Genomic DNA, 24,770 nt, shown 5'->3' on the forward strand with positions numbered 1-24,770 from the left:
CTGTCTCGCTCTCAAAAATAAACACACACACACACACACACACACACACACACACACACACACACGAGTTGGAGACTTAATCAACTGAGCCACCCAGGCGCCCCTCCACCCTCCAGATGCCGCCACAGCAGTCATCTGTGTGCAGGACGGGAGGTGCTGTGCACAGCTGAGAAGTGGGGTTGATGGCCAGAGGCTGAAATGGGGGTGAGCCCTTCCTCACCCAGGAGAGCTGAGAACCCAGGACAGCAGTGGGCAAGGTGTGCATGCAGAGGAGGAGGCAAGGAAACCCCCAGGGGCTCCCCGGAGGAGGGAAGCCCCGATGACGACTTCCAGCCTGCCTGGAATACAAGAAGAGTCTTGTACGTCTGTAGGGTGGGTGACTGGGCCTGGAGACCCGTGCAGGGTATGCTCTGACCCCGTGTGCTGGCTGTGCTGGCTGCCAGGTTTACACCCTCTCCCGTATAGCAGTTTTGCCTGATCTTCAGGAATTCTGTCAGGGACCAGAGACAGCTTCTCTGTTTTAGCCCTGCCACGGGGCTCCGGCATGACTGATGAAGTCAGCAGTGTGACTACGGGGTGGCCCCATCCCCGGCTGCTGGAGGTGCTCAGCCAGGGAAGGGCATGAGTGGAGAGAACAAGGCGAGACCAGGACACTCGGGCTGCTCCTCACCAGGGTGGACCTGAGAGCCCCTCGGGCCCCCAGATGAGAGCTGCGGACACCCAGCCGGGCCATATCGAGGTTGATGGGGGGGCCTACCTTTCGGTTAGCTTCATGACCAGCTATTATCGGTTGAACTGGATACTCCCCAAATTTCTGTGGTGAAGTCCTAACCTCCAAAATACCCTAGGAACATGCCCTTCTTTGGAACAGGGTCATTGCAGATGAAAATAAGATGAGGTCATGCTGGAGTCCTTATAAAACAAGGAAGCCTGGACAGAGACACGCACAGAGGAAAGACCATACGGAGAGACACAGGGAGAAGACCACGAAGTACCCAGGAGTGGCAAAGAAGGCCGGCAAACCCTCAGAAGCCAGGAGATGGGCCTGGAACACATTTACCTTCCAAGCTCTCAGAAGAACCAATCAGCCCCACTGATGCCCTGATCTCCCCTTCTAGCCTCCAGAACTTCAAGACGATACATTTGTTATTTAAGCTGCACTGTTTGCGATCCTTTGTTATGCAGCCCTCGCACACTAATACAAGGCTGGAGCTGGGCAGAGGCTCCCAGCAGCAGGTTGGGGCTCTCTAAGAATTTTTCTGGCAACAGCACAACTGCATCCATTTCTGAAACTCTCCCAACCAACCGGGCTAATTGCATGGGCCTCTAGTCACACGGGCCTCTAGTCACGCTGCACCAGAGTCCTTCAGAGGGAGGACACAAGGCAGCCAGTTAACTCTGGCTGAGTCCTCCCCTTGGTTCCCCTTAGGTTGCCAGCGTGTGGGAACACACTTAGATCAGTGGCTGGTGTTTGAAAGCACGCACAGACATGTGCTATGGGCTCACCACGTTCATCAGGTTCTCGTGGTCCCCACTGTGCTGCCTCGGCTTCTTTTCTCTGAAATAGAAAAGAAAACATCACTTTAATATCAAGCATGCCATCTAAAATCAAACGTACACTCCCCTTTGCTATCCTAATATTTGTCCACATTTTAATCTTTTAGGATCCTGGTTTACTGTGCCAAGGAAGCAAAAGCTGGACAGTGACTTCATCACTTCTCTGCAGGCGTCAGGGTCTGAGGGGTCAAGTCACAGCATGAGAGCAGTCACCTCGCTCGCTCACACCTTTCTCCCAGAGTAGAAAACAGAAGTTCACAAGAGGGCTGAGGCACGTTCCTGAGCAGAAACTTGTCTCAGATCTAGAATACTGGAAAGAATTTTGCCTTTTTTTTTTTTTTTTTTAAGAAAACCCAGACAAACTCAGAATCGGCTACACAGTGCAACGGGACTGGGAAAATAATGAAAGAAAATACAAATTTTGGCACGTCGGGAAGGATACATGCTCTCAGGATGAGTCATATGTACTTCCAGTCTATGGAAAAGTCCATCGAATAAAAATAGAATTTATTTTTACTCAGGACAGTCTAAAGAAAGCCATCAGTACTAGAGAATACATGTTCCATATTTGTACATGGCAACAGTGACGCCTAGTGGGAGTGTACATAATTACAAGCAGGCCCTCCCTAGTCCAGGAAAGCACACTCTCCACTGGCCTCTATTTCTGCATCTTCCTCACCAGACGCAGATCCAGCTGTAGAGCCCCAGGTCCAAGCTGGGAAGGGCCTGGAAAGCTACTTGGCTTGGAGAGTCTGATTTTCCTCTTCTTGCCAGAGATTTCAGGGTAGGAAGTCCTATCCAAATTTGTAAATGACACTTGCTGGGTCACTCCTGAAGTCCCCGAGAGAAAGGTCTGGAGGTGGACTGGCCGATTTGCACCAGCCCCACAGCACCAATCTGCCAGGAGCTGCATGTATCCTTTTTTAAATACATTTTTTAATGTTTATTCATTTTTGAGAGAGAGAGCACAAGGGAGAAAGGAGGGACAGAGAGTGAGACAGAGAATCTGAAGGACGCTCCAGGCTCTGAGCTGACAGCACAGAGCCCAATGTGGGGCTTGAACTCACGAACTGTGAGATCATGACCTGAGCCAAAGTTGGATGCTTAACTGATTGAGTCACCCAGGAGCTCCTGCAAGTATCCTAACATCCTCGGAACACCTGGGAATCACTCCCAACATGTTAGAAAGACCTTTGCTTCTGAGCAAAAATCTTTTTTTCGGGGTGGGGGATACAGACATTCTATATGAGGGAGACCTGGGTGGGGAGAAGAAGCATAACTCTAAAAACCACCAAGATGATTATTTTGTCTCTCTCCTAGGAAATTCCATCTGTTTCTTAACAAATTGCAGTTCTAGATTACAAATCTTTAATGGTCCTTTCAAAGCACGTAACAGCAATAGTAATCAGTAACTCTCAAGTGGCAGCAGAGTATCTTTAATGCACATCACACTTAGACCTCCAAATGCCTACAGACGGGCAGACACAATATATGGGCAGACACAATATAAATTTAACAAGGATGTGCCTAAAAGAACGGCAAGAACTTCATTCTGGGAAGTTTCATAGATAAGGGTTCTCCCAGTTGCTCCTGAGCCAATTCAAATATGGATTTTCATTCAATGAACAGAAAAATATCCTGGGGTGCTCTGTGGCACAGACACTAGTTGATTTTAACACAGGGGTTTCTGTGAATGTCTGTGGATCAGGATTCTGTTTACAACATGCTTTTCCCATGAAGACGCTTCTGGGCACAGGGGACGGGTTATCTCAAGGTTCCAGCCGGTACACGTCAGATCTCACCTGTCACAACTGGAACACAGAAAGATGAGGAAGCTGATGAGGAAGAAAGTGACGAGAGCCGCCAAGCTGCCCCACAGGACAACCTGCATCTGTCCGCTGCTGAGCATGCTCCCCGAGGGTCCCATGGTGGGAGCAGGAAGTGGCACAAGCTGGAGGGTCGGTCAGTCCTTCAAAGGTGGTAACATGGGCGCAGAGGGCTTCGTCCTCCTGTGGAGAAGAGACCAGTGGGCTTTGAAACGGCTTCTCAGGTGAAGTGACACAATCTTGTAATCAGTGCATGTCAGGAGGAAGCCCGAGAGCCAAGGCAGGGCCGTGGGTGCGGGACGCTCTGCACTCAGCTGGACCCCTGCCTCTGGGCAAGTCCCCTCTGCTGTCCAGGCCTTTGCTTCCCTCACCTGAAAACGCACACTGGGAATGCACGAGCACCCAGCACAGGGCTTGAGGCAATGAACGGCTTACGGTTTTGCTATGTTTGGGGATAGATTCTTTAAAAAAATTTTTTTTTCAACGTGTATTTATTTTTGAGACAGAGACAGACAGAGCATGAGCTGGGGAGGGGCAGAGAGAGAGGGAGACACAGAATCTGAAACAGGCTCCAGGCTCTGAGCTGTCAGCACAGAGCCTGGTGTGAGGTTCGAACCCACGGGCTGTGAGATCATGACCTGAGCCGAAGTCGGACGCTTAACCGACTGAGGCACCCGGGCGAGTTTGGGGATAGGTTCTTAATGTCCGCAAATAAAATAAAATTCCAGATACTCCATAGCAAATAAGTGCTTACTTGGATTTTTTTTTCCAGAGCAGTGTAAAGCATTTGTTATTGCTTTCACAAAAATGCAGTTCACATTTCCCACCCATCTTCCTAGCACCAAACCTGCTTTTCTCGGAGAAGGTCTAAGGCCAATACAATTAATGAAAGAGAATATTGTATATCCACCTTCATAAGAGTTATGTACTGTGAATATGTAACTGTTCCCAGGGCCAGCTCTGCGAGCCCTCAATAAGTACATTTTCAAATGGACACATGAAAGCACGTGCTAAGAACACACCACCAGCAGTAAATAAGACCTATTTATAAGCAACTACAAACGAGGCATAAGAGCTGCACCTGTGCGTGTTCGGACCTGGCACGTCCTGGACTCTTGCTCCATGCTTTCCTCATTTAATCGCTGCTACCAGACTGGGAGCAGGGCCCTGCTCCTCCCCATTTTTCAGACAAGGAAGCTGAATGGCGGAGACACTGAGTAAGTTCTCCTACGATGTCCTGGATGCTATGTGGCAGGTGAGGATGTGAGTCCAGCCATTTGTGACTCTACACCTGTAGCCTTAGCCCCGAGAGGAAGCTCCTTCTCAATGGGGGGTACAGCTTGCTCCCCATTCCGGCGACAATGCTGCTAAGTGCAAATGGCCAGATGAGGTCTGTGAAATATTTCAAGAGTGATAGATTTTTGAAAAATAGAGTCACATATCAAAAATTAACGATTATCACGGGAGATACAGGCTTCCAGTTATGGACTGAATCAGTCATGGGAATAAAAGGCAGAGCACAGGGAACACAGTCAACAGTACTGTAATAGGGTCATATGGTGACAGACGGTGGCTACACCCGTGGTGAGCACAGCATAATGTGGAGAAACGGAATCACGATGCTGGACACCGGGAACTAATAAAACATTGTGTGTCAACTATACTCAAAAATAATTTTTTAAGGTTATTTATTTATTAATTGAGAGAGAGAGAGAGCGAGCGAGCAGGGGAAGGGCAGAGAGAGAAGGAGACAGAATCCCAAGCAGGCTCCACACTGTCAGTGCAGAGCCTGACATGGGGCTCGAACTCATGCAACTGTGAGTTCATGACCTGAGCCGAAACCAAGAGTTGGACACTTAACCCGACTGAGCCACCCAGGCGCTCCTCAAATAAAAAAATAATTTTAATTAACAATTATCTCCTGTCAGAGAGGCCTTGTTTATAAACATTTGCTTTGCTCAATTCAAGAATATTCTAACTTAAAAGGAATAGCCTGTAACTTAACGTCAACTTTCATGAATAAACTGAGCAAATTATTGTGTTAATGAATAAGAACTCAAAAAAATTTATTTTCATGCAAAAGACTGTCCACGTTTACATTTTCATTTGCTTCTCTGAGAGAGCCGTGACTGCATTTCGGGAGCACCGCGCTGTCTGCACCAAGCCAGCACCTGGAGGGCTCAGTGCCAAGCAGGAGCACGTGTTGAAGGGCCTCGGAGAATAAAAGCCATTTCAGCAAAGGCAGTTGAACTGGACCAAATTTTCTCTGAGTGGAACACATCGTATTTATTTGAATATTTAAGGTTGAAGAATAATAAAAAGCTGGAGAAAAAGAAACTTTATCCACAACGTACACAGGCTATTCTAGACGAAGTCTATGTTTGTCCTTAGGTCCCTGAGTCAACACGAACACTTCCTAACGCTCTGTCAATATATAAACGTACGACTTTCTGTGTAACACGCACCGTCTTCCTATGTCGGTTCTACATGGCGCCTGCGAACAATACACACATACAGTGATAGATGGTCAAACTGCTCTCACATGTTTGCCCCCGGACAGCTATCGCTGGGTGAAAATAACCACCGCGTCTCTTCTGATTTGTTGAAGCAGTGAATAATTTACTTTAAATTTAGACTACAAATGGGCACCGCAGTTACTAAAATATATTCGAGCAAGCACATAAATCAAGGCAACCTATGAATATATATGATAACCAATTTTCCTATACGGGTCCGAAGGATAACACATTTTAGGAAGCACAAACAAAAGGTATCTGTTGCGCAGGCACTGGTTTGTTCCTTCATTCATTCACTCGTACAACAGATATAATCAATGTCTATTTATAAAGTGCCAGATTCCTAGAAAATAGTTTGCCATGTGAATTATTCAAAAGCCAGATATCCATCAGCAAGCTGATGTAGAATCTGTAGGACCTTTGTCTATTTCTGTACACGTTTCTCCTCTTTTCTCTCCCCCTCATCGGGGAAAGCTGGTCGAATCCAATGAAATATGTGGGGTGCCCAGCCTACGAGAACACGGCAGGGAGAGAGAGGATGAAAGCGGATTATTACGAGCTACTGAATAAAAGATGTAACTCAGAGAAAATGTGTCAAAGCTCCTGGCTCACTCCCCTTCAACTAAAATGTGCTGAAAAGCTACTACAAGAACTACTTTTTCATGGACAAGGATCTCCCAACGGAAAGAACAATCATCATCAAGTTTCTGGGCCGCACACCTTGTAATCCCTCAGGGCAGGGGCTGCTCCTAGTGAAACCTGACATGAGGGCCCGAGGCAGCACTGCTCACGGACAGCTTCCCTTATAGGGGCCTGGCGGATGCTGGGGTTTCCACATGCATGACCTCTGACTCACAGCAGGACCTCCCATTCATTCTTCTCTCCTGGTCTCTTCCTCTCTCTGCACTTCCACTTCCCAATTCTCCTGCCTGTTCCTTCTCTGGTCATCTCCTTACATTTTGGTGTCTTATCTGTAAGTAAGACAGGACTGTCCCTCCCCACCCCGTGTATACAGATGAACTACCCCTCCCCATATGTGTAGCTGGACTCCCCACTCCTTGTGCGGATGCACGTGACTTCCATGTTCTTTCCTTCTTGGTGGGGCTGAGAGCACAGGCCTTGTGCGGACGTTCTGGGGCTGTCCAATCAGTGCAATGGCCTGTCTTTTTACTGGTTTCGCTGAGGTTAAACACAGAGCTCAGGGGCCAATTTAGTGTGTTATGAGGGGTGAGTGGGGTGTCTTTCCATGTGGCCAGACGGCGTCTCTCAGGATTAGCAACAGAAAGAATAAGAGTATGGGGAGCACAGCGTCTGGGAAGTACAAAGTCACCCCGAAAAGAATGGCTCCTGCCACAATGATGGCATTTTCCAGACCACTCACTGTGCCCCTTTTCCAACCAAGTTCCATGTGGAAAAGACGATCTAAGGCTCCAAAGTCCATGCTACTATTACTGGTCCTGAGGATCATCTTATTTGCTGCTAATGCCTATATCAAGGATATATATTGATATAATATATATATCAATATATATATATATTGATATATATATATATCAATGCCTATATTTTCTGAGCACCCAGAATTAGTGCATACCAGCAGAAATACATGCACAATTTGGAGTGATCTCCCATTTAAGAGAGATATTGAAGAGAGATTTAAACCTATTTCTTTCAATTCTGTTCTTCCCTGACTCAATAAAATTATATATTCAACTATAGATTATTTTTTTGAAGTTGAAAAGATATTTCATCGTCAGACCACATGTATAAATATTCTATGAGTTACTCAACACAGGGAAAATGAACACCATTCACTGCACCTCAACTAACATTTAAGATGGCTCCTGAATGCCCCACTAGGATTTGTAGATGATCATAATTAGATGATAATTAGATGATAATTAGTTGTAGATGATCATCAATTAGAGTAATAGTTGCACATCAATTATTTTTGTTTTAGAACAGACTTCATTATTGGCTGCATTGCTGTACAATCACGGCTAAGACAGTCACATAAGACAAATGTGTGATATTGTTGTGAAATAGGCAATGGTACCATCCCTCCACCCTAATTTTATAATTCAGACTACTGTGGGAACTTGTCATTTGGCCCTGAGAAAGGTCAGTACTTGAAGTTACAGAACGTCTGTTGAGGATGCTCTGCAAGGATCTTAAAAGTCTGACTGAATAATTATTTTGAGCAAAATTATTTTGCTCCAGAATGTCTGATCCTTTTATATCCATTTATGTTTTTAATCAATAGGTGATTCAAGCAGTAGAAACACTGATAGCCTTTTACTCTAAAAGTAGGGGCCACTATTAGCCACAAGGTGGCAGTATTATCCTATTCTCAGCCCTAATCTTCAGCCTCTTCACTGACCGCTATCCCTGAGGTTGGTGCCTTGTGCTAGGCATTTTGTCTTCATTAGCCTAGACTAACAGCCACTGAAATCAATTCCGACAGAAAAGAAAACAAAAACAAGATGGAATTAATGAAAGGTGATGACCAGATGACAGCTATTTTCTTTTTATAACGTTCTTAACAGGTAGGTGCTCTGATTACGGCAAATTCTGTAAGTAATAACTTGGTCGAGTTGGGATGGCCGGTGAGATTAGCTGCAGAAGCAGACACTTTAATTCCTCCGAAGTAGATTTAGGTTGGTAATGATGGTCATTACCACTTTACAGCTGTCCTAGTCAACGCATAATTATGATAGAAACCGCCTCCACTGATGACCCCTCACTGATGAGCAAAATGCGGACAGGACCCAACCCCATGGGAGCTCTTCCTTCCTGGTCATTACCAGGTGTGGGAATCATGAGTTAAAATGATGCTTTATGAGCTACGGATTAACTGAACAAATTTAACAATGGCTGAGGAGCTAAATTCTCTGCTGGGCTCCTGTTCCGTGAGGCACATTCTCAGATGCACGTGCTAAGGCTAAATTAACCTCTCAATAGAATTCTTGAGTTCCGTGCAAGAGTTTGAAGCTAAAATATTGAAATTCAGGTAGATTTCTCTTCAGAGTAAGGAGACTGGGATATAGGCAAGCCTCTACGCTGTTTTCTGGGTGATTGCTGACCAGCCGCCTACGCAAATGTTTGCTGGCCCTCTGGCTAAGGAACAATGGTTCTCTGCCAAATAAGGTCATTACAAAGATGTCCCCGTTTCTGGGGCGACTGGGTGGCTTAGTTGGTTAAGTGTCCGACTTCAGCTCAGGTCATGATCTCATGGTCCATGAGTTTGAGCCTCACGTCGACCGCTCAGAGCCTGCTTCAGATTCTGTGACTGCCTATCTCTCTGCCCCTCCCCCGTTCACACTCAGTTTCTCTCTAAAATACAAACATTAAAAAACAATCTAAAAAAGACAACAAAGATATCCTAATTTCTCTTTTTTCCTGAGTTGAGGGAAAGACACCCAAAGAGTGGAAGGTGGTGAACGGCTCCAAGGTAAGATTTTCTTGCTTATAGTTTCTTGAACTATAAATTTTAGAACATCACTATCGAGCAATGACTTGACATTTCTTTCAGCAGCCGACTAATAAGAGAAGCACACCACCTGTGAGCATGAGAGAGAGAAGCCTGGAAACCTTTACCGTCACGGGCCGACCCTGTCATGGGGCTGCTGCTGAAGGCAGCAAGAGCCAGGCATTCATTCGAAGAGCAAGTTATAAATCCTTAAGGCCATCTGTCAGTGTAACCTGATTACTTTTCGTGCGTACCAAACGTATTGATCCACACAGGAAACGGGAAAGCTGACCCTTTCAGGAGGAGGGGTCTGTGTGGCTCTCGCTTGTCTTAAAAAATACATTAAACTTACATTACAGAAGTAACAATTTATTGCTTATAAAAGCCCATCGCCATTTTGGTGTTTACTGCCCTTAGAAAAGCCAAAAGGTAAGAGACTGATAGATAAGGAATCATGTCTAAGGTTGCTTTTGCTCATCTCCTGACTTGAAAACCAACTGCCAAGGTTTTTTCTTTGTTTGTTTTGTTTTTTAATGGTAAATCTCAAGAGAGGGAGGGAGGGGAAGGAAAGAGGGAGATAATGACTGATTCTTAGAGACCCAGTGAGTACACAGGTAAAAAGGGGCTTCACTTTGCATATGCAGGTCTTCATGGAAAATGTGCAGTTTGGGTTTTAGGGTCTATCTCCTGTGCCTTCTGCGTTTGCTCATCGGATCTAAATTCAGAGCTCCCTGAGGGTGAGGATGTGTCCACCTCATTTCCCACCCTATTCTCGCCATCTATAATAAACTGGAAAGTAGGAACCAATCAAGAAATTTTTATTGAATACTTACTGTAGGAGCAATAAGGAGTAAATTCCCAAGCTGACTCTCAAAATGCAAGCTGAATAATTTATAAGGTAAGGGAGAGGAGAATAAAAGAGATGAGCGCATCAAACAAATAATTAAAAAATACGCCAAGTATGTCTTAAGGCAAAGCCTTAATTCTGAAATGAACACAGCCACCTGGCTTCTTTGTACTGTCATCGAAGCAGCTGAATGTCTCCCGAGAAAAGGCACAGCAGTGAGAACGCTGGCGTCCATGTACATGGCTGTCCACCAGCTGCAGCGTCTACGCGTGGTGTTCCTCCGACCCCTTCTCAGCAAGGGTCTTTCATGCCTTCCTGGCTCTTCCCTCCCTCAAAAGGCGCTAGGGCTTATGTGTCCCAAGGGAAAGAGGAGCCTTAACTATTCTTGGCTCTTCTTCCCACGTTTTGCATCTGATGAAAGCCTAACCAGTCTTTAGATCTCAGTTTAGTGTCACTTCCTTGGAGCGACTTTCCTGATGATGTGCTTCAGTCCCCCTCCCCCCACACCGGTTTAGTCTTAAGCTCGGTTCATAAAAGCCTGAAAAGCCTTCTCCTTTGTGGCATTATTCAAAATTGAAATGATAGAGCTCTTTGCTATCTCCTCTGCTGGTCTGAGTTCCAAAAGGGAATGCCATGAACAGACCTGCCCGGTTCACAGCTGCGGCCCTAGTGTGCAGCACACAGTAGGCATTTAATAGTCTGAATGGGTAAATACTTCAAGGAACTAACACATCAGAGGAGAAAAAGCATCCATAAACAGGTGACTATTGACCAGGCCTTCAGAGATGATAAGGACCAGAAGAAATTCCTTTTCTCAGTATTTTCAGAAGATGCTGAAATTCCATGGGGGACGCGAAGAGTTCCAAAAGTCTGCTTGTCAGGCTACCAGGTAGACGGAGTTCCTGGTACTGCCTCTGTCCTACAAATGATCATCCTGCCTCTACCCAGGGCCTGAAGAGACCTACCGCATACCAGTTTTGACTCAAAGGCTTGAAATTAAAAACACTGAAAAAACCTGAGTACATGTGACACACCAGCCACTTTTGGGCACATTATGTTATTTAATCCTTATGGACCTTTGGTATAGGGCCACTGTATCTATTTATGGATGAGGAAACTGAAGCTCAAAGTTAAGTACACGTCTAGGGTCACAGAGCTCTAGGGTTCCTGACTCAGTGTCCCTGGCACTTTCTCCCTTAGCACAACACCCTGCAGTGTGTTCTCACAGATGGGGCAGGGGCACCCCCACCGTGTGCATAACCCCCAGGTGGCTGCCTGCCTGGGACACGGAGGCCTCACCCTCTCGGCAATTTGAACATCGCTCTATCATGACTTGCCTTTAATACAAGAGGGAAGAACACTCCCTCTCTCTGGTTTGCCCCCTGCTCATTCTCAGCCACGCATTCGTCATGTATCCTTCTTCCAAGGGACCGAGAGTACTGTATGGCCCTTGCCACACCAGCCTCCCGCAGTCTTGTGAGGATTTGGTGTTCATACGCAGGCCAGTTTACCGAGCCCAGGATTTCACAGGCCTGCTCTGGGAAGCATTGTTTTGCACTGGTTTTATTCAGCTTCTTACGCACAGTGATTCAGCCACTTTCTTTTTCATAATCGTACACGACTTAACCAACAACTTACGTGTCTTTGCTGGGAGGTCCAGAAATTTACCGTTTGACATAAATGTCTCTCAAATCCTCCATTCAAGGCTGATGATATTTAAGTGATCTTATTTAACAGTTGGTTGGACTGTGGTTGGACAGCTAATTATAAATGCTCCAGTATGTGTCACATGCCAATTAGCTTTTACGAAGCCCTCACCCGAACCGTGCTACCTCGCTGAGACTGCACATCAAAGGGTGCTTATCCTGGGAAAGGTAGATGTCAAGATGGAAGAGTTACAATTTAAGAGGAGATGGCAACTTAAGTCATGTACCAGGGGACTCCTACTTTGTGGCATCAGTTTCACTGTGAGCTACAGGAGGGCAGGATAAAGCAGTCTGCTATCTCTACCACACCTTCTGATGTATTCCTACACCGTCATTACTGTAAGCGCAGCTGACCTCAGAGTTCATGTTTGCTGTGGGTGCCAGCAAGCATGTGGCTCAATCTGCCACCCAGCGCCATATATCATGATCGGCTTAGTTCTCATCTTGACTATATTTTCATTTAGTTTTTAGGTTTATTTATTTATTTTGAGAGAGACAGAGACAGCATAAGCAGGAGAGGGATAGAGAGAGAGGAGAGAAAGAATCCCAAGCAGGCTCTGTGCTATCGGTGCAGAGCCAGACACACGGTTTGAGCTCATGAAACTGTGAGATCATGACCTGAGCTGAAACCAAGAGTCGGACACGGACACTCAACCAACCAAGCCGCCCATGCGCCACTCATCTCAACTGTATTTTAAAAACACCATGAATTCTTTACATCCTAAAATCAGCAGATGACATACTTTTTATTGACTCCAAAAAAACACGTGTGCAAGTTACTCGCTGCTCTTGGGAGCTACTCAGGGCCGGGACTAGCTACATTAGAATAAGTCAGAACTTGTATTTGAAAGTGGAGGTTCTCAGGGCTCATCCTCAAGACTTTCTGCCAGAAGCAGGGCACTCCCGGGCAATAGAGGATTCCTTGGCCCCTTGCAGAGAAGCGGCTGGGCAGTGCTTCTAAAGGGCAGCGCTTCTCAAAGGTTGGGCCTGGTCCGGAAGCCTCAGTGTCATCTGGGAACTTGTTAAAAATGTAGAATTCTGGCTTTCCCTGAGGCTTATGAATCAGAATGTCTGGGGTGGGGGCCCTCAGTTTTTAACAAGCCCTCCAGGTGCTCGCGATGCAGGCTGAAATTTGAGAAGACTGTTCAAGAACAGCACTTCTGTGTGTCTGCAGATCACCTGGGGATCTCATTAAGGTGCAGATCCTGAATTCGGCGTTTGTAACTGGCTGCCAGGTGAGGTCTAGGCTGCTGGCCCAGGACCATTATTTGGAGTAGTTCTATAGCATTAATGTTTATCTTCCTTCCAGCGTGGATGGTAGGGTCACCCAGCCAGATTCCTGGTGCAGGAACTTGGACTTCATCTCCTTCAAAGTTATGTGAAGACGAGGTCACAGAGCCCCTGTGTCTTAGGACTCTCATGATTCCCAAATAAATACTAGCTCTTTACCAATCCAGAGTCCCATAAAAGGGCAATGAACAGACACATCACTGTCTGTTCTTTTCCACATGTTTAACCGAGGCCAAACCTCTTGTGCCTCAGTTTCTCCTGAAAAATGAGGTCACTTATAAAGTTTCTTTTCAGCTCTGAGACTCTATCATTTTATGAAAGTGGCCAGAAATTCCTCAGGTCTAAAATAAAAATTCAGGACTTTCCACCCAAAGGGAAGTGTCGCCCCAGCAAGAACATGAAATTCTCAGTGTGATCAATAGTTTCGACTCCCCAGAAAGCACAGTCTTAGTAATTCCCAGGAAAACCTGACACGGCTACCACAGGGACAGGAATGTCAGGAGGAAAAACACAGGCAGCCTTTTCAGTCCACGTCCAGGGCTAGGATTCAATCCCAGCAGCCCCTGCAAGGGACCAAGTGCCCTCTGGTGAGCCCACCACTGAGCACTGGCCCCAGCGATGACTTACGAGTCTCTGTATATTTTCCATCAACATCTAGTTTGCATATTTACATATTTATAATTCATATTTATAACAGCCTTTAAACAGAATGAAAAGACAAAATAAAAAAATATGCAGATGGGATACACAGGTGATGGAGAGAGAAAATGTTGCTGCTTGGAAGCTTCTGGGCCTTTTTAAAGGCATATCCCCAAATCTAGAAAAATCTTACCCAGAAAGCAAGTCTTAAAGGGATCTGTCAAATTTTCAGCCTCGGTGCTTGATAAGCCTGAAGGGGTTCCACATGTAATAGAACATTCTGGAGAAGTCCTCTGTCTCTATTATTAAAGATAGTTCTTTGGGTTGGTTTCATTAGTTTCTTGGCAAAAATCTCTGATGTTGCTTACTCTTTGGCACTCTGTAATTCATTAAAAAATAATTGCTAAATCCCTACTATATACCAAACACTGTTTCATCTTCTAATCACCCTGTGACTATGAGGCTACACACTGGTTTGAGGCAGTTTAACTGCAAAATTCAATATGCAAGAGGGGAAAAAGATTTTGAATTAAGGTCTTAATACAGAGCTATATTTTGATCAAAGATTAAAAAAACCCATTGTTGAATTCCAAGCATGTGAAATCAGAAAGAAACAAAAAGCCACAAGCCCTTTCCCTTCCACCATATTGCATTAGTCACAATAATTGAAGCTTGATTCTGTTTAGCCTGATGGCAGAGGTGCTGTGGCATTGACACAGCTGCAGTGCCCTTGGACTGACGTTGTTTCAAGCTGAGAACTGTCCTCAATGTGTCTGGTGGATTCCAGAGACAGCCTTTGCATGTTCACAGGGTGGGAAGGACCATTTCCCCTGCACGCACTGCAACACTGTCAGGGTCGGCCCGCCTCTGGGAACAGGCCAGATTTCCAGGACCAGGGAAGGTATGTGTAGAGCCTCACCATGTCCCTACTAAGTGGGAGAAAATCTGCTTTCACTTTATGGTTAAAGGAAGCTTAACAAATATTCATGCAAGCGTTGGCATGTGCATTGCAAATCTTACGGAGACAAAAATTACTGGAACAGACCAAGTCACCTGGTCAGGAACAGGGAGGGAAAGGAGAAGGGTGAGGCCAGAATTCAGGCACTCTGTGACTGAGGTAGGAAAGGGGGAAAGATTTGGGCTCTTTTTTGTCGTTTTACTGATAGCTGGTCTTAATCGTGGGTTACTTTGTGAATTACGAAGGATGTCTGTATGTACCTGTCTACATCAATATATTTATTTTCCTCTCTTCCTCTGCCCAGTCTAGGGAAGATAAAACCATCACTGGCGGAGGCAGGGGAGTAGGTGTAACAGAGTGACAACACCCTGGAGATCCCGTTCTTACAAGGTCGACATGACCCAACAGAGAACTCAAAATCAGAACCAGTCACCTCCGCTGGAAGAGGTCCATGCTCATTCCAGAGCCACCAGGGAGCCAGAAGGCTCTGGACTAGACATAAAGGGCAAGATGGAGCGAACTATGGGATTCTGAGGAAGGACGTGGCAGGATAGAAGAGAGTTGCACTTCTGAGCAAGAGAATATTTTCTCAGGTTAAAGGGAGGAGTATTTTGACTGTGACCTTTCCGAATAACCAGCCCTGATGTATTCGAGTGCATAGCCTTCCGGCCCCTCCATCCACTGACTTTCTCAGTGGCACATGCCTTCCTTCCCAGGCCACGGGAGAGCGCCAGTCACTGCACAGATGTCCTCCAGAACCCTCTCTCATGTCCTGCTTCACAACACCCAGGGGACTTGTTATGCTGCTGATGCCCAGGCCTGACCCTCACATAGCGACATAATAGAGTTGGATTGAGGCCCAAGACTCTGTATTTTTAGCACGTATCCTAAGTGATTCTGAAGTGAGTAGTTCACTGAAAACCCTTGGCTCAGAGTTTGCTATGAGCCCAGTGGGAATCCTAATGAGGCAGGAGTCACTCATCAATTTTTCAAAAGTTCAGAAGCTCTCAAAACTGACACAGCATATGGCCAGGGGAATCACTGTGGGAAGAATTAGGGAAGGATGAGGGGAAATGGGTAAACTTGGGTTCTGTATGCTAGATTGTTCCTATCGACTCATCTCGAGAAAAGGAAAACTCGAATCATGTATGGAGTCCCAGTGTGCAAGACGCAGTGAGACTCCAGGGAAATCCACAGTGGGGGTCTCTGCCCAGCAGCTCCTATCCTCACAATGTCATGTCGCTAATGTGATTATAAGACCTAATGAACTGAAACTAATGCAATTTTGAAAATCTTCATAGCTAAAGAAAATCACATCTTCTCTCTCCAGATTTCCCATTTTCTCTGTTTGTAAATCATGAATAAAATGGAAGTTATGGGTTGAGGCTGTATTTATGGAAAGTCTTAGTATAATTTGGAGAGGGGTTTTTTTTTTTGGTGGTGGCTGCTGTTGTTATTTATTTATTTATTTTGAGAAAGAATGAGCATGCACAAGTGAGGAAGGGGCAGAGAGAGAAGGGAAGAGAGGATCCCAAGCAGGATCCATGCTGTCAGCACAGAGCCTGATGTGGGCTAAATCCCATGAACTGCAAGATCATGATCTGAGCCAAAATCAGGAGGTGGGCACTTAACTGACTGAGCCACCCAAGAGCCCCAAATTTGGAGAGTTTTATATTTTCAGTGTCACAGTGGCTTCCAAGTCAAAGGATCACATTTGGAACTCACATTATATGCCACAGTATTAAGAAATGTGTGGGAGAGACCCAGAATATGGGTTCATAACACTGACATTTTAGAGACAGCCTTTTCCCCTGCTGACTTCAAAGCACTCTGTACCTCAAATAGTCAGTGTAGTCACTCTGCCCCAAATTCTATTTTCTCTAGAAAGCAGGGAACAAGGAGAGTCTTCAGAATAAGAGCTAATTATGAGGGGAAGGCTTTGACATCCCCCCGCCCTTCACTTCCCTAGGCCATGTTTTCGCCCCTTTGGTGGAAGGAACATCTCAAAGGCTTTAAACTGAGAGGTAGGGAAGAGGCCTAATGTGGCAAGCTTCAGAGGCTGGGAGAGGCACATGGGAGCGAGGTGCTGAGGTAAGATTCAGAAAAGGGTGCCAGCCTTTTTCAGACACATCTTCTGTGTGTCCAAGTTACTCATTTTTAACTGTTATAAGAAAAGAACCACAGATATGAAGTATAAGGTAAAACTATTAGTAACTTAGAAAGTAAAACTTTGGGAACATGGGAACTCAAAGAAATTTTGCACAGAGTCAAGAATGTGAGTTCACTCTTCTCTGCCACTGAGAGTCTGAGTGGCTCTGCTTGTGCTGAGAGTACAGGCCGGACCGTGTGAGTGGTGCCTCCTAGAGGCGTGGGGGATGCACTGCAGAGCCACAGGGGCAACTCTGTAAATGCATCCTGTGGGAGATTTAACAGTGGGATCTGACCTTGAGAGGATTGTTCCTTAGTTATTTCTCATGCCTCTATTACAGAAAGACTTCAAGAAAAATATACTTACATAAGGAACAAGAAGATGTGTTTTCAGGACAAAAAGAAACCTCATTAAAAAATCAAAATAATGACTGACCCCCTAGTTATTGCTATTGGGGAAAGAGGTTAGTATTTATCATTTCAATCCATTGGATTAAATAATCTAAGCCAGGCTTCATTCCAGTTCTTTTTGTAAGCAATTATTTATAATGGATAGGAGATTTCTCAATACTAATTCTAAAACAATAATATTGCTATGGTTGAAATTTAAGAGAAGCAGTCAATCTTTTTTTTACATTACTTTTCTTAGACCTTTCTTCAAACTCTCTGAAACACTACTTCATTTTATTTCCTAATATACTGGCATATTACATCAGGAGCAAGAAAATTTTAGGAACAACTGGTCCAGTCCACTAGAAGTCACCTATGCCCTATATTTTGTCTTCTTGAGAACATGGTAAAAATCTGAGACAGGGGCGCCTGGGTGGCTTAGTCGGTTAAGCGTCTGACTTTCGCTTAGGTCATGATCTCGCGGTTCGTGGGTTCGAGCCCTGCGTCGGGCTCTTTTCTGACTGCCAGCTCAGAGCCTGGAGCCTGTTTCAGTCTGTGACTCCCTCTCTCTCTGACCCTCCCCTGCTCACGCTGTCTCTCTCTCTCCTAGAAATAAATAAAACATTAAAAAAAAAAAAACAACAATCTGAGACATTCTGAAACATTCACTAATCTAGCATGAGTCTTTGATTCTGTGGCCAGGATCCATCTAAGACACCAAGGTGTATGATTTCATTACAGTCCTCACCCTTTAAATTCTCTCCCCAGGACTGTTTCGTAGTACGACCACTAGAAGAATTTAAAAGGGATAGGCTGAAAGAATTTTCAGCGATAGGCTGAAAGACCAAATTCTTTTTTTTTTTTTAATGTTTTATTTATTTCTGAGAGAGAGAGAGAGAGAGCGACTGAGTGAGTGAGCGTGAGCAGGGGAGGGTCAGAGAGAGAGGGATACACAGAATCTGAAACAGGCTCTAGGCTCTGAGCTAGCTGTCAGCACAGATCCGGACGCAGGGCTCAAACCCACAAACCGTGAGATCATGACCTGAGCCGAAGTCGGACGCTTAACCGATTGAGTCACCCAGGGGCCCCTGAGAGAACAAATTCTAATCTTTCATATTTCCTTACAGAGTTGTGACCTGATGTCTTTTCCCTTAACGGATACGGCTTTTAGGTGGACTGAAGGACAGCCTCCTGCCTTGGCTAACTGGAATACTAACATCTTCCATATTGTAGCTGACGTGGTCCTATTGCCATGAACTAGGGCTACACTAGGTAGCAGCTGAACCTATTGATTAATGTCTTGAGGGGGCTATCTTAAAATAATAGTATAAGAAACTGTCATGATTTGCTTATCTGCATTTTTTGGTAAAGCTGTTATTGGCATTGTTCTGTTGTGTAGTGCATAAAGCTTTGTGTGTTTATGTGATAAACTCAGAGATTTTAGTGCCTGGAAAAGGTTCTTTATCCTGATAGATTAATTTCCCTTTTTTTAGTAACAACTCAGCTATACCTACAAAAGTCATATTTCCTTTTCTCTTCCCTTCTCATATAGCTGGCTGGAAGCTCAAAGATGTAATTATCCTCAATTACGGCAATTACTGTAGTCTAGCTTTTTCTTTCCTCTCTCTACACCAGCTCCAAGTGCAAGTTTTTTATTTCATACATTTGGAAGAGACTTACATTAATGTCTTTATTATAACAACCTCACTATTTCTTAGAAGTAAATCTTAATTTCTAAATATCAAATACATGAAGTTTTAAATTTAATTATCATGAACTATTTACAGATTTTAAAAGTTTTCAATGTCCAGAATAGGGTTTAGAACAAGAAATCTTTTTTTTTTTTTTTTTTTTTTTTTAAAGCAAAGGATAAAAGAAGGAAAAAGGAAGGAAGAAAGGAAAGGAAGACTTTCCCATTATGATCTTTTGGATCATAAGTTCTGATCGTTAGGGAAATAATGAAAGAATTATCCAAATGATACATGAGATGAAAAGACTAAGATAATTAAAATCAAACCAACTTTATCCTAAAGGCTATACAGAATTATTAAATTCCTCTGAATTAGACTAGGGTTTTCAACCCTGGCTATACATTAGAACCACTTTGGAAACTTTTTACAACATACCAATGCCCAGGCCTAACCCCAGAAATGGGCTTAAATTGAGCAGGGATTGGGCCTGGACACGGACATTTGAAATGTGTCCCCATAGCACTTGGATATATACTTAGAGCTGAGAATCACTTAGCTGGACTCTTCATTCATGTTTCTAAACTCTTAATTGGTATATGCTACTTCATTTTATTTCTTGTACTATTGAAACATGGCATAGTCAGGATGTGACCATGTCAAACAGATAAAGCTCATGTTCCTATTCCCCTTCAAATCCACACTGGTAACCACATAAACCAAGTTTTCTGCACACATAATATCCTCAGAGCTTGGGCCAAAAGAGAGTATGTATAGAGTCTATTCCAGAAGGTGGTATCTGAGTTTGAAAGATAAAGACCCAGACCCAGAAGACATGGGCATTGAGTCATGATCGTTGTCTGCTGTAATGTCTACATATTTTTATCTGCATCCCTCAAAAACCAATCTAAAAGTTGGATGGCTAAACATAATTGATTGGATAAATTAAAATGGAATTATTTTAAAGTATATTCAAATATAAAAATTTCACCAAGAAATACAAAAAAAGATATGGTCTGTTATTCTCCCATCCCACTGGTTTTAGGTTACATGTCAAAGTTGGCTTATCCATTATCCTCCACTTGCAAAATGATCCAAAATTCTTAGAGGTAGAGTGTCCTGTAAATCAATACATTATTATAACGATAACTTTCTTTATGCTTTAGGCTACTTTAACTTTTCTCTTGATCTTCATTGTTTAGGTGGACACAATACACTTTGTTCACCTTAGTTTGACAAACATTTATTGAAGGACTATCATGGCCTTTTCTTTCTAGCTCTTGAACACAGAGTTTGTCCTTAGCCTGGAGTTTTTATAACTAGCTGTTTATCTACTGTAATGTTCATCTTTCATGTCTTAACCTAGCTGCTTCCTCTCCATTTTCTTCTATCCTGTTCAAGCATCATGTTCTCAGAGAAGTCTGCTCTGAGCAGTCATTCTAAAGCAGTCATTCTGCCCATCCCTACCTTAGCCTTATCCCATTATCTTCTCTTTCCTCCTCTGTCTGAAAGCATCTTATATACTGGCCTTTGTATTAATGGTTGCGTGATTCCCTTTAGACTATAACCTCCATGCGCAAGGCACTCTGTGCAGCTGTAACTCCAGCACCAGCAAGAGTAGCAGGCACTCAGTAAGTACTGACAGAGTAAATTAATGCATGCCTTTGCAGTCTGACCAAGAGTATTCTGAATATAGTCTTCTATTCTTTAAGGTTGACACTACTGATGTTAATAGATCATAAATGACTATGTACAGTTGCAATATTAACATACAGTTCGCCAAACAATATGCACATACTGGGATTTGAATTAGACCCACAAAGCTAGCCACTTTTGCAGAGAAGGCGATCTCTACCCTATGCCTCACTGGCTCTAAGCTTCTGCCAGAGAGAGCTTCTTTCTCTGTTTGCACATCTTGCAATCTTGGCTGTTTTATTCAATTCCCAACAGAAGGCAACTAGACGTTAATGTTTGAAACTGCACTTCCAAGCTTCTGTTGGGGTTTCTTTAGACCACTTTATTGGGGGTAACACCTTGCTTATTTGGCATAGGATCCTCAGTGTACTGAGGAAAAGGTTTTGGGCCCTTTGTTATTGGTCATTCCTATACACGTCTGGCTCAGGACAGGAGTTACATTGCAAAAAGCATCCACTTCATGTTGGTGGATTTATTACAGCCTGGGCTCTTTTGTCAGTAATCTTACCCTTCCGTCATTACCACAGGATACTAATAGATCTGGCCAGGAAGTCAGCTGTAATATCTTCGGGACAAATCCTACTGACATATGGAATCGACAGTTGGACACTACCTCTATTTTGAGGCGCTTCTGTTGGGTCTAGATTAGCACTTTAAGCCATATTGATAACACATTCTGCCAGCCTTCCAAATATGTGCTATGCTTGCATGTCAGCTCCATTCAGAATCTTCAGTATTTCAGTTTTCCATTCAGTACAGAAAAGTATATTGGATATCACTATCAAAGTCCGCTATGCTTGTATCTTGTGAAACATGCAGTTTTGTGCTCTTGCCCAGAAAAGGCACCTGATAAATATTAGCTCCTCCTTCTCTTTTCCTTGCTGTTTGCATTTAAAGAAGAATCTGCATCTTTAAAGAAAACTCAATGTATATAAAGTACTTAAATGTACAGCTTATATCTGATTATGTCTCTTTTTAAAAAATGTTTATTTATTCTTAGAGAGAGAGAGCGCGCGTGCGACCACAAGCAGGGGAGGGGCAGAGAGAGGGAGACACAGAATCTGAAGCAGGCTCCAGGCTCTGAGCTGTCAGCACAGAGCTCAATGCAGGGCTTGAACTCATCAACTGTGAGATCACGACCTGAGCCAAAGTCAGATGCTTAACCAACTGAGCCACCCAGGTGCCCTATTTCTCTTTTTAAATAGAGTTACATTAAATTCAAATGGTAAACTGTAATCATTATCAATATCAGAATGAGCTGCTTCAAATGAAGAAAGTTTGATCACACTATAAAGTTCTAAGAGATGGGGTTATCTTGCTTTAACCACATCCAATATATATAAATTTATATTTATGAAAGAGTGGTATTAAGAAATGACATGGGTGTTTTTATAAAAATGCTATTTTAAATCATGACCAATTCAACTTTGTTTAGAATACAATTCAATTTCAAACAGACTTTTATAGAAACTCACAGGAACCTATGTAATGCATATAGTAGGCCGTAAATAGTCACAAAGGCAACACAGAAACTAACCATTATTTTTCCGCAATGATCATCCTAGGCTGTTCAAACTACAGGGTTGGGCTGATAGGAAGCTTTGTAGTAAGTGAGTCAGTATGATTAGACCTGTACCCAGTGATTAATCTTAACATCATGAAAAGAGGCACAATCAGACATGGGCTTCTATTGTGTGAGAGGAGGCACTAACTATGAAGTCTTCTTGCCAAAAATGTGAACCTGAACTGATTAAGCCTCTAGATATAACCACCACCAGGATTTTACTTTTTCTTTTTTTTACTTCCATCATGGAAATGATCAAATCACAATCAAGGATTTTGTTTCCCCAGGTCATTTAACTCACACTCACAAGTTTATGAGCCTTGTGATTAAGTCTATGTAGGTGTCTATCTGTGAATAAGAAAGTAGACATTTTATATATGCTACTTGTATAACTATCCATAATGACTGTCATCAATGTGTCAACTAAAATGCCATGGTCTTGTGTGTAAGGAAATGAAAATGACAAAACTGTGGTGCTAACCATATGCTGAGAAGACACTCCTAGGGCCTTCCTTACTCCTCTCCCTGGTTGTATAATATTGTGATTCTTCTTTGAGGTTCAGTCTTAGCCCCTTTTCCTTATTTCCATCATATTTTCTTCCTGGTGTCTTAGCACCAAAAATGTGTTATGTAAGTCTGACTTAGCACTTTTTATGGCAGATCATAAGAAAAGGGCAATAACCACATTATTATCAACACAGGATGCACATGGGTTCAGGGCTCTGACAGACACACGTTAAATCCTGCTCCACTGGTAAATTAGCCCATAATCACCCCATGATCCAGGTGGAGTCTCTCAATCTGAGTCCTTCCTCATCTACGAAGAGCCAAGTCTTCTTCATCCCTCACCCCTCAGGCTCAGGGTGGCTATTATCACCTTATTCTTGTGTAATACTTCAGAGTTTATCAAACACTGTCACAGATTTTACTTTTTGAGTAGCTCCACAGTCTCTCGAGAAACCTTTAAGGCAGCGCTGTTCTTCTTCTTGTTAAATTATTATTGGTGTTTTCCAAGGGAACAATAGACCAGAGAGAGCAAGAGGCTGGCTGAGACCCCACCTAACCTGGGAAGACAGCAGCGCCATCCCTGTCTCCCACTCTAAATCCCATATTCCTTCCTCATGGTATTTAAAATGCAGTACTCAATACATGGTATTAAAAAATGTGGTTTCATGCCAAATGAAGTTCTCATCACTAATCCAGGAAAGCAGAGAGCACACAGCTGTCACCAGCCACCAACTCCAATGCCACAGCGGCCTGGCAGGTACCGCAAGCTCGGGGCCGGCCAGATGGGAATTAACCACATGGAAATATTTTCTCTTTCTTGAAGAAACATGATGTTTCTCATTTTTCTTTAAAGACACAACCTGTTTTTTCTATCTTTTGCTTTTTTCTTAACTCTAACTTAAGAAAACCACAGCCCACGGGACACGGCGGTTAACACCTTGCAGTTAGGGAATAACAGTGGGGGAGGAAATCATGGTTCCACACCCTCCACTTTGGGTGTTGGCTGCCGTTCTTCTAAAAGGCATGACATCCTCTCGAAGGGACAAGTTCTATGGTCTTAAAAGGTAGAAGAATGGTGGTCCATCACTCAGGGTCAGCCTGTGAGAACTCGCATGAATACTACAGACATAGGAGAACCAGTATTTGTTTTATTCATCATCTAAAATCTGAAGAATGAGACCGATTATGCTTACTAAATCTGTCGATGGCTTTCATGTGAACAGGGTTTCCAACAGTGTGTTTTAGATAAAATGTTTAATATACTGTAAATTCTTTATAGTAATAACACTAAAAACCTTAGGATATCCAGGGACCTTTGACTGAGCATAGCACATATGCATTTAATTTTTATTTATAAAAAAAAATCATTGCAGTAATTTAAGATATTTGCAGGGTTTGCAAGGGTAAACTTCTCTTAATTGGGTTCAAAAGCCTGTATACAACTTCTGGTTTGGCAAACAAATGTTAAAAAATATGGAATTCCCCTTAAAGATATTATGTATAAACAGAGCCATCAAATTTAGAACAGCAAGCCCCAGATGGTCTATTAGTATCAACAAAAACCACTGTCCTTGCCAACATGAATTTCATAAAGCAGAAATCACTCTCAGGCATGCAGACAGACATATCACATCCATGAATACTTATTACCATATGCTCAGTACCAGGTAAGGTACTTTATTACATGGTCCATAAAACATTACTTTAAACACAAACACCAATTGTTCAAATGAACTGTTTACTCTTACGGCAAAGGCGCTGAAGGCTTTAGGGAAAGGGTGACCTGCACTCCCGTGTTTTAGAGCGCGACAGCGCGGTGCTTATAGCTGTGAGCGGCAGGCAGGCCACCAGCAAATGTGTTTGTGGTGGGCTGTCTTGAATATTTTAACTTCTATTCTCTCTTTCTTTCTGATAATCTAAATTTCCGGTTCAATGTTTGTGTTGTTACTAAGCTAACGACTACACATATG

General features: G+C 43.6%; 1 protein-coding gene across 4 annotated transcripts in view; it reads right to left on the minus strand.

Moving 5' to 3' along the window:
* Positions 1-24,770, minus strand: part of PAG1 (phosphoprotein membrane anchor with glycosphingolipid microdomains 1) — an 89,161-nt gene that overhangs the window by 14,593 nt on the left and 49,798 nt on the right. For 3 of the 4 annotated variants that reach the window (XM_077774419.1, XM_077774399.1, XM_077774406.1), the window contains 2 exons: positions 3,360-3,566; positions 1,507-1,558 (listed from right to left, as the gene is read on the minus strand). In XM_077774419.1, the coding sequence (XP_077630545.1) occupies positions 1,507-1,558; positions 3,360-3,484 (177 nt within the window). In that variant the 5' untranslated portion in view covers positions 3,485-3,566. Of the gene's footprint in view, positions 1-1,506; positions 1,559-3,359; positions 4,065-24,770 lie in introns of those variants that run through there. The other variant, XM_077774413.1, reaches the window with a different exon arrangement.

The sequence above is a fragment of the Crocuta crocuta genome, unplaced genomic scaffold (genome assembly GCF_008692635.1).
Source record: "Crocuta crocuta isolate KB4526 unplaced genomic scaffold, BGI_CrCroc_1.0 scaffold81, whole genome shotgun sequence".
NCBI classification, from domain to species: Eukaryota; Metazoa; Chordata; class Mammalia; order Carnivora; family Hyaenidae; genus Crocuta; species Crocuta crocuta.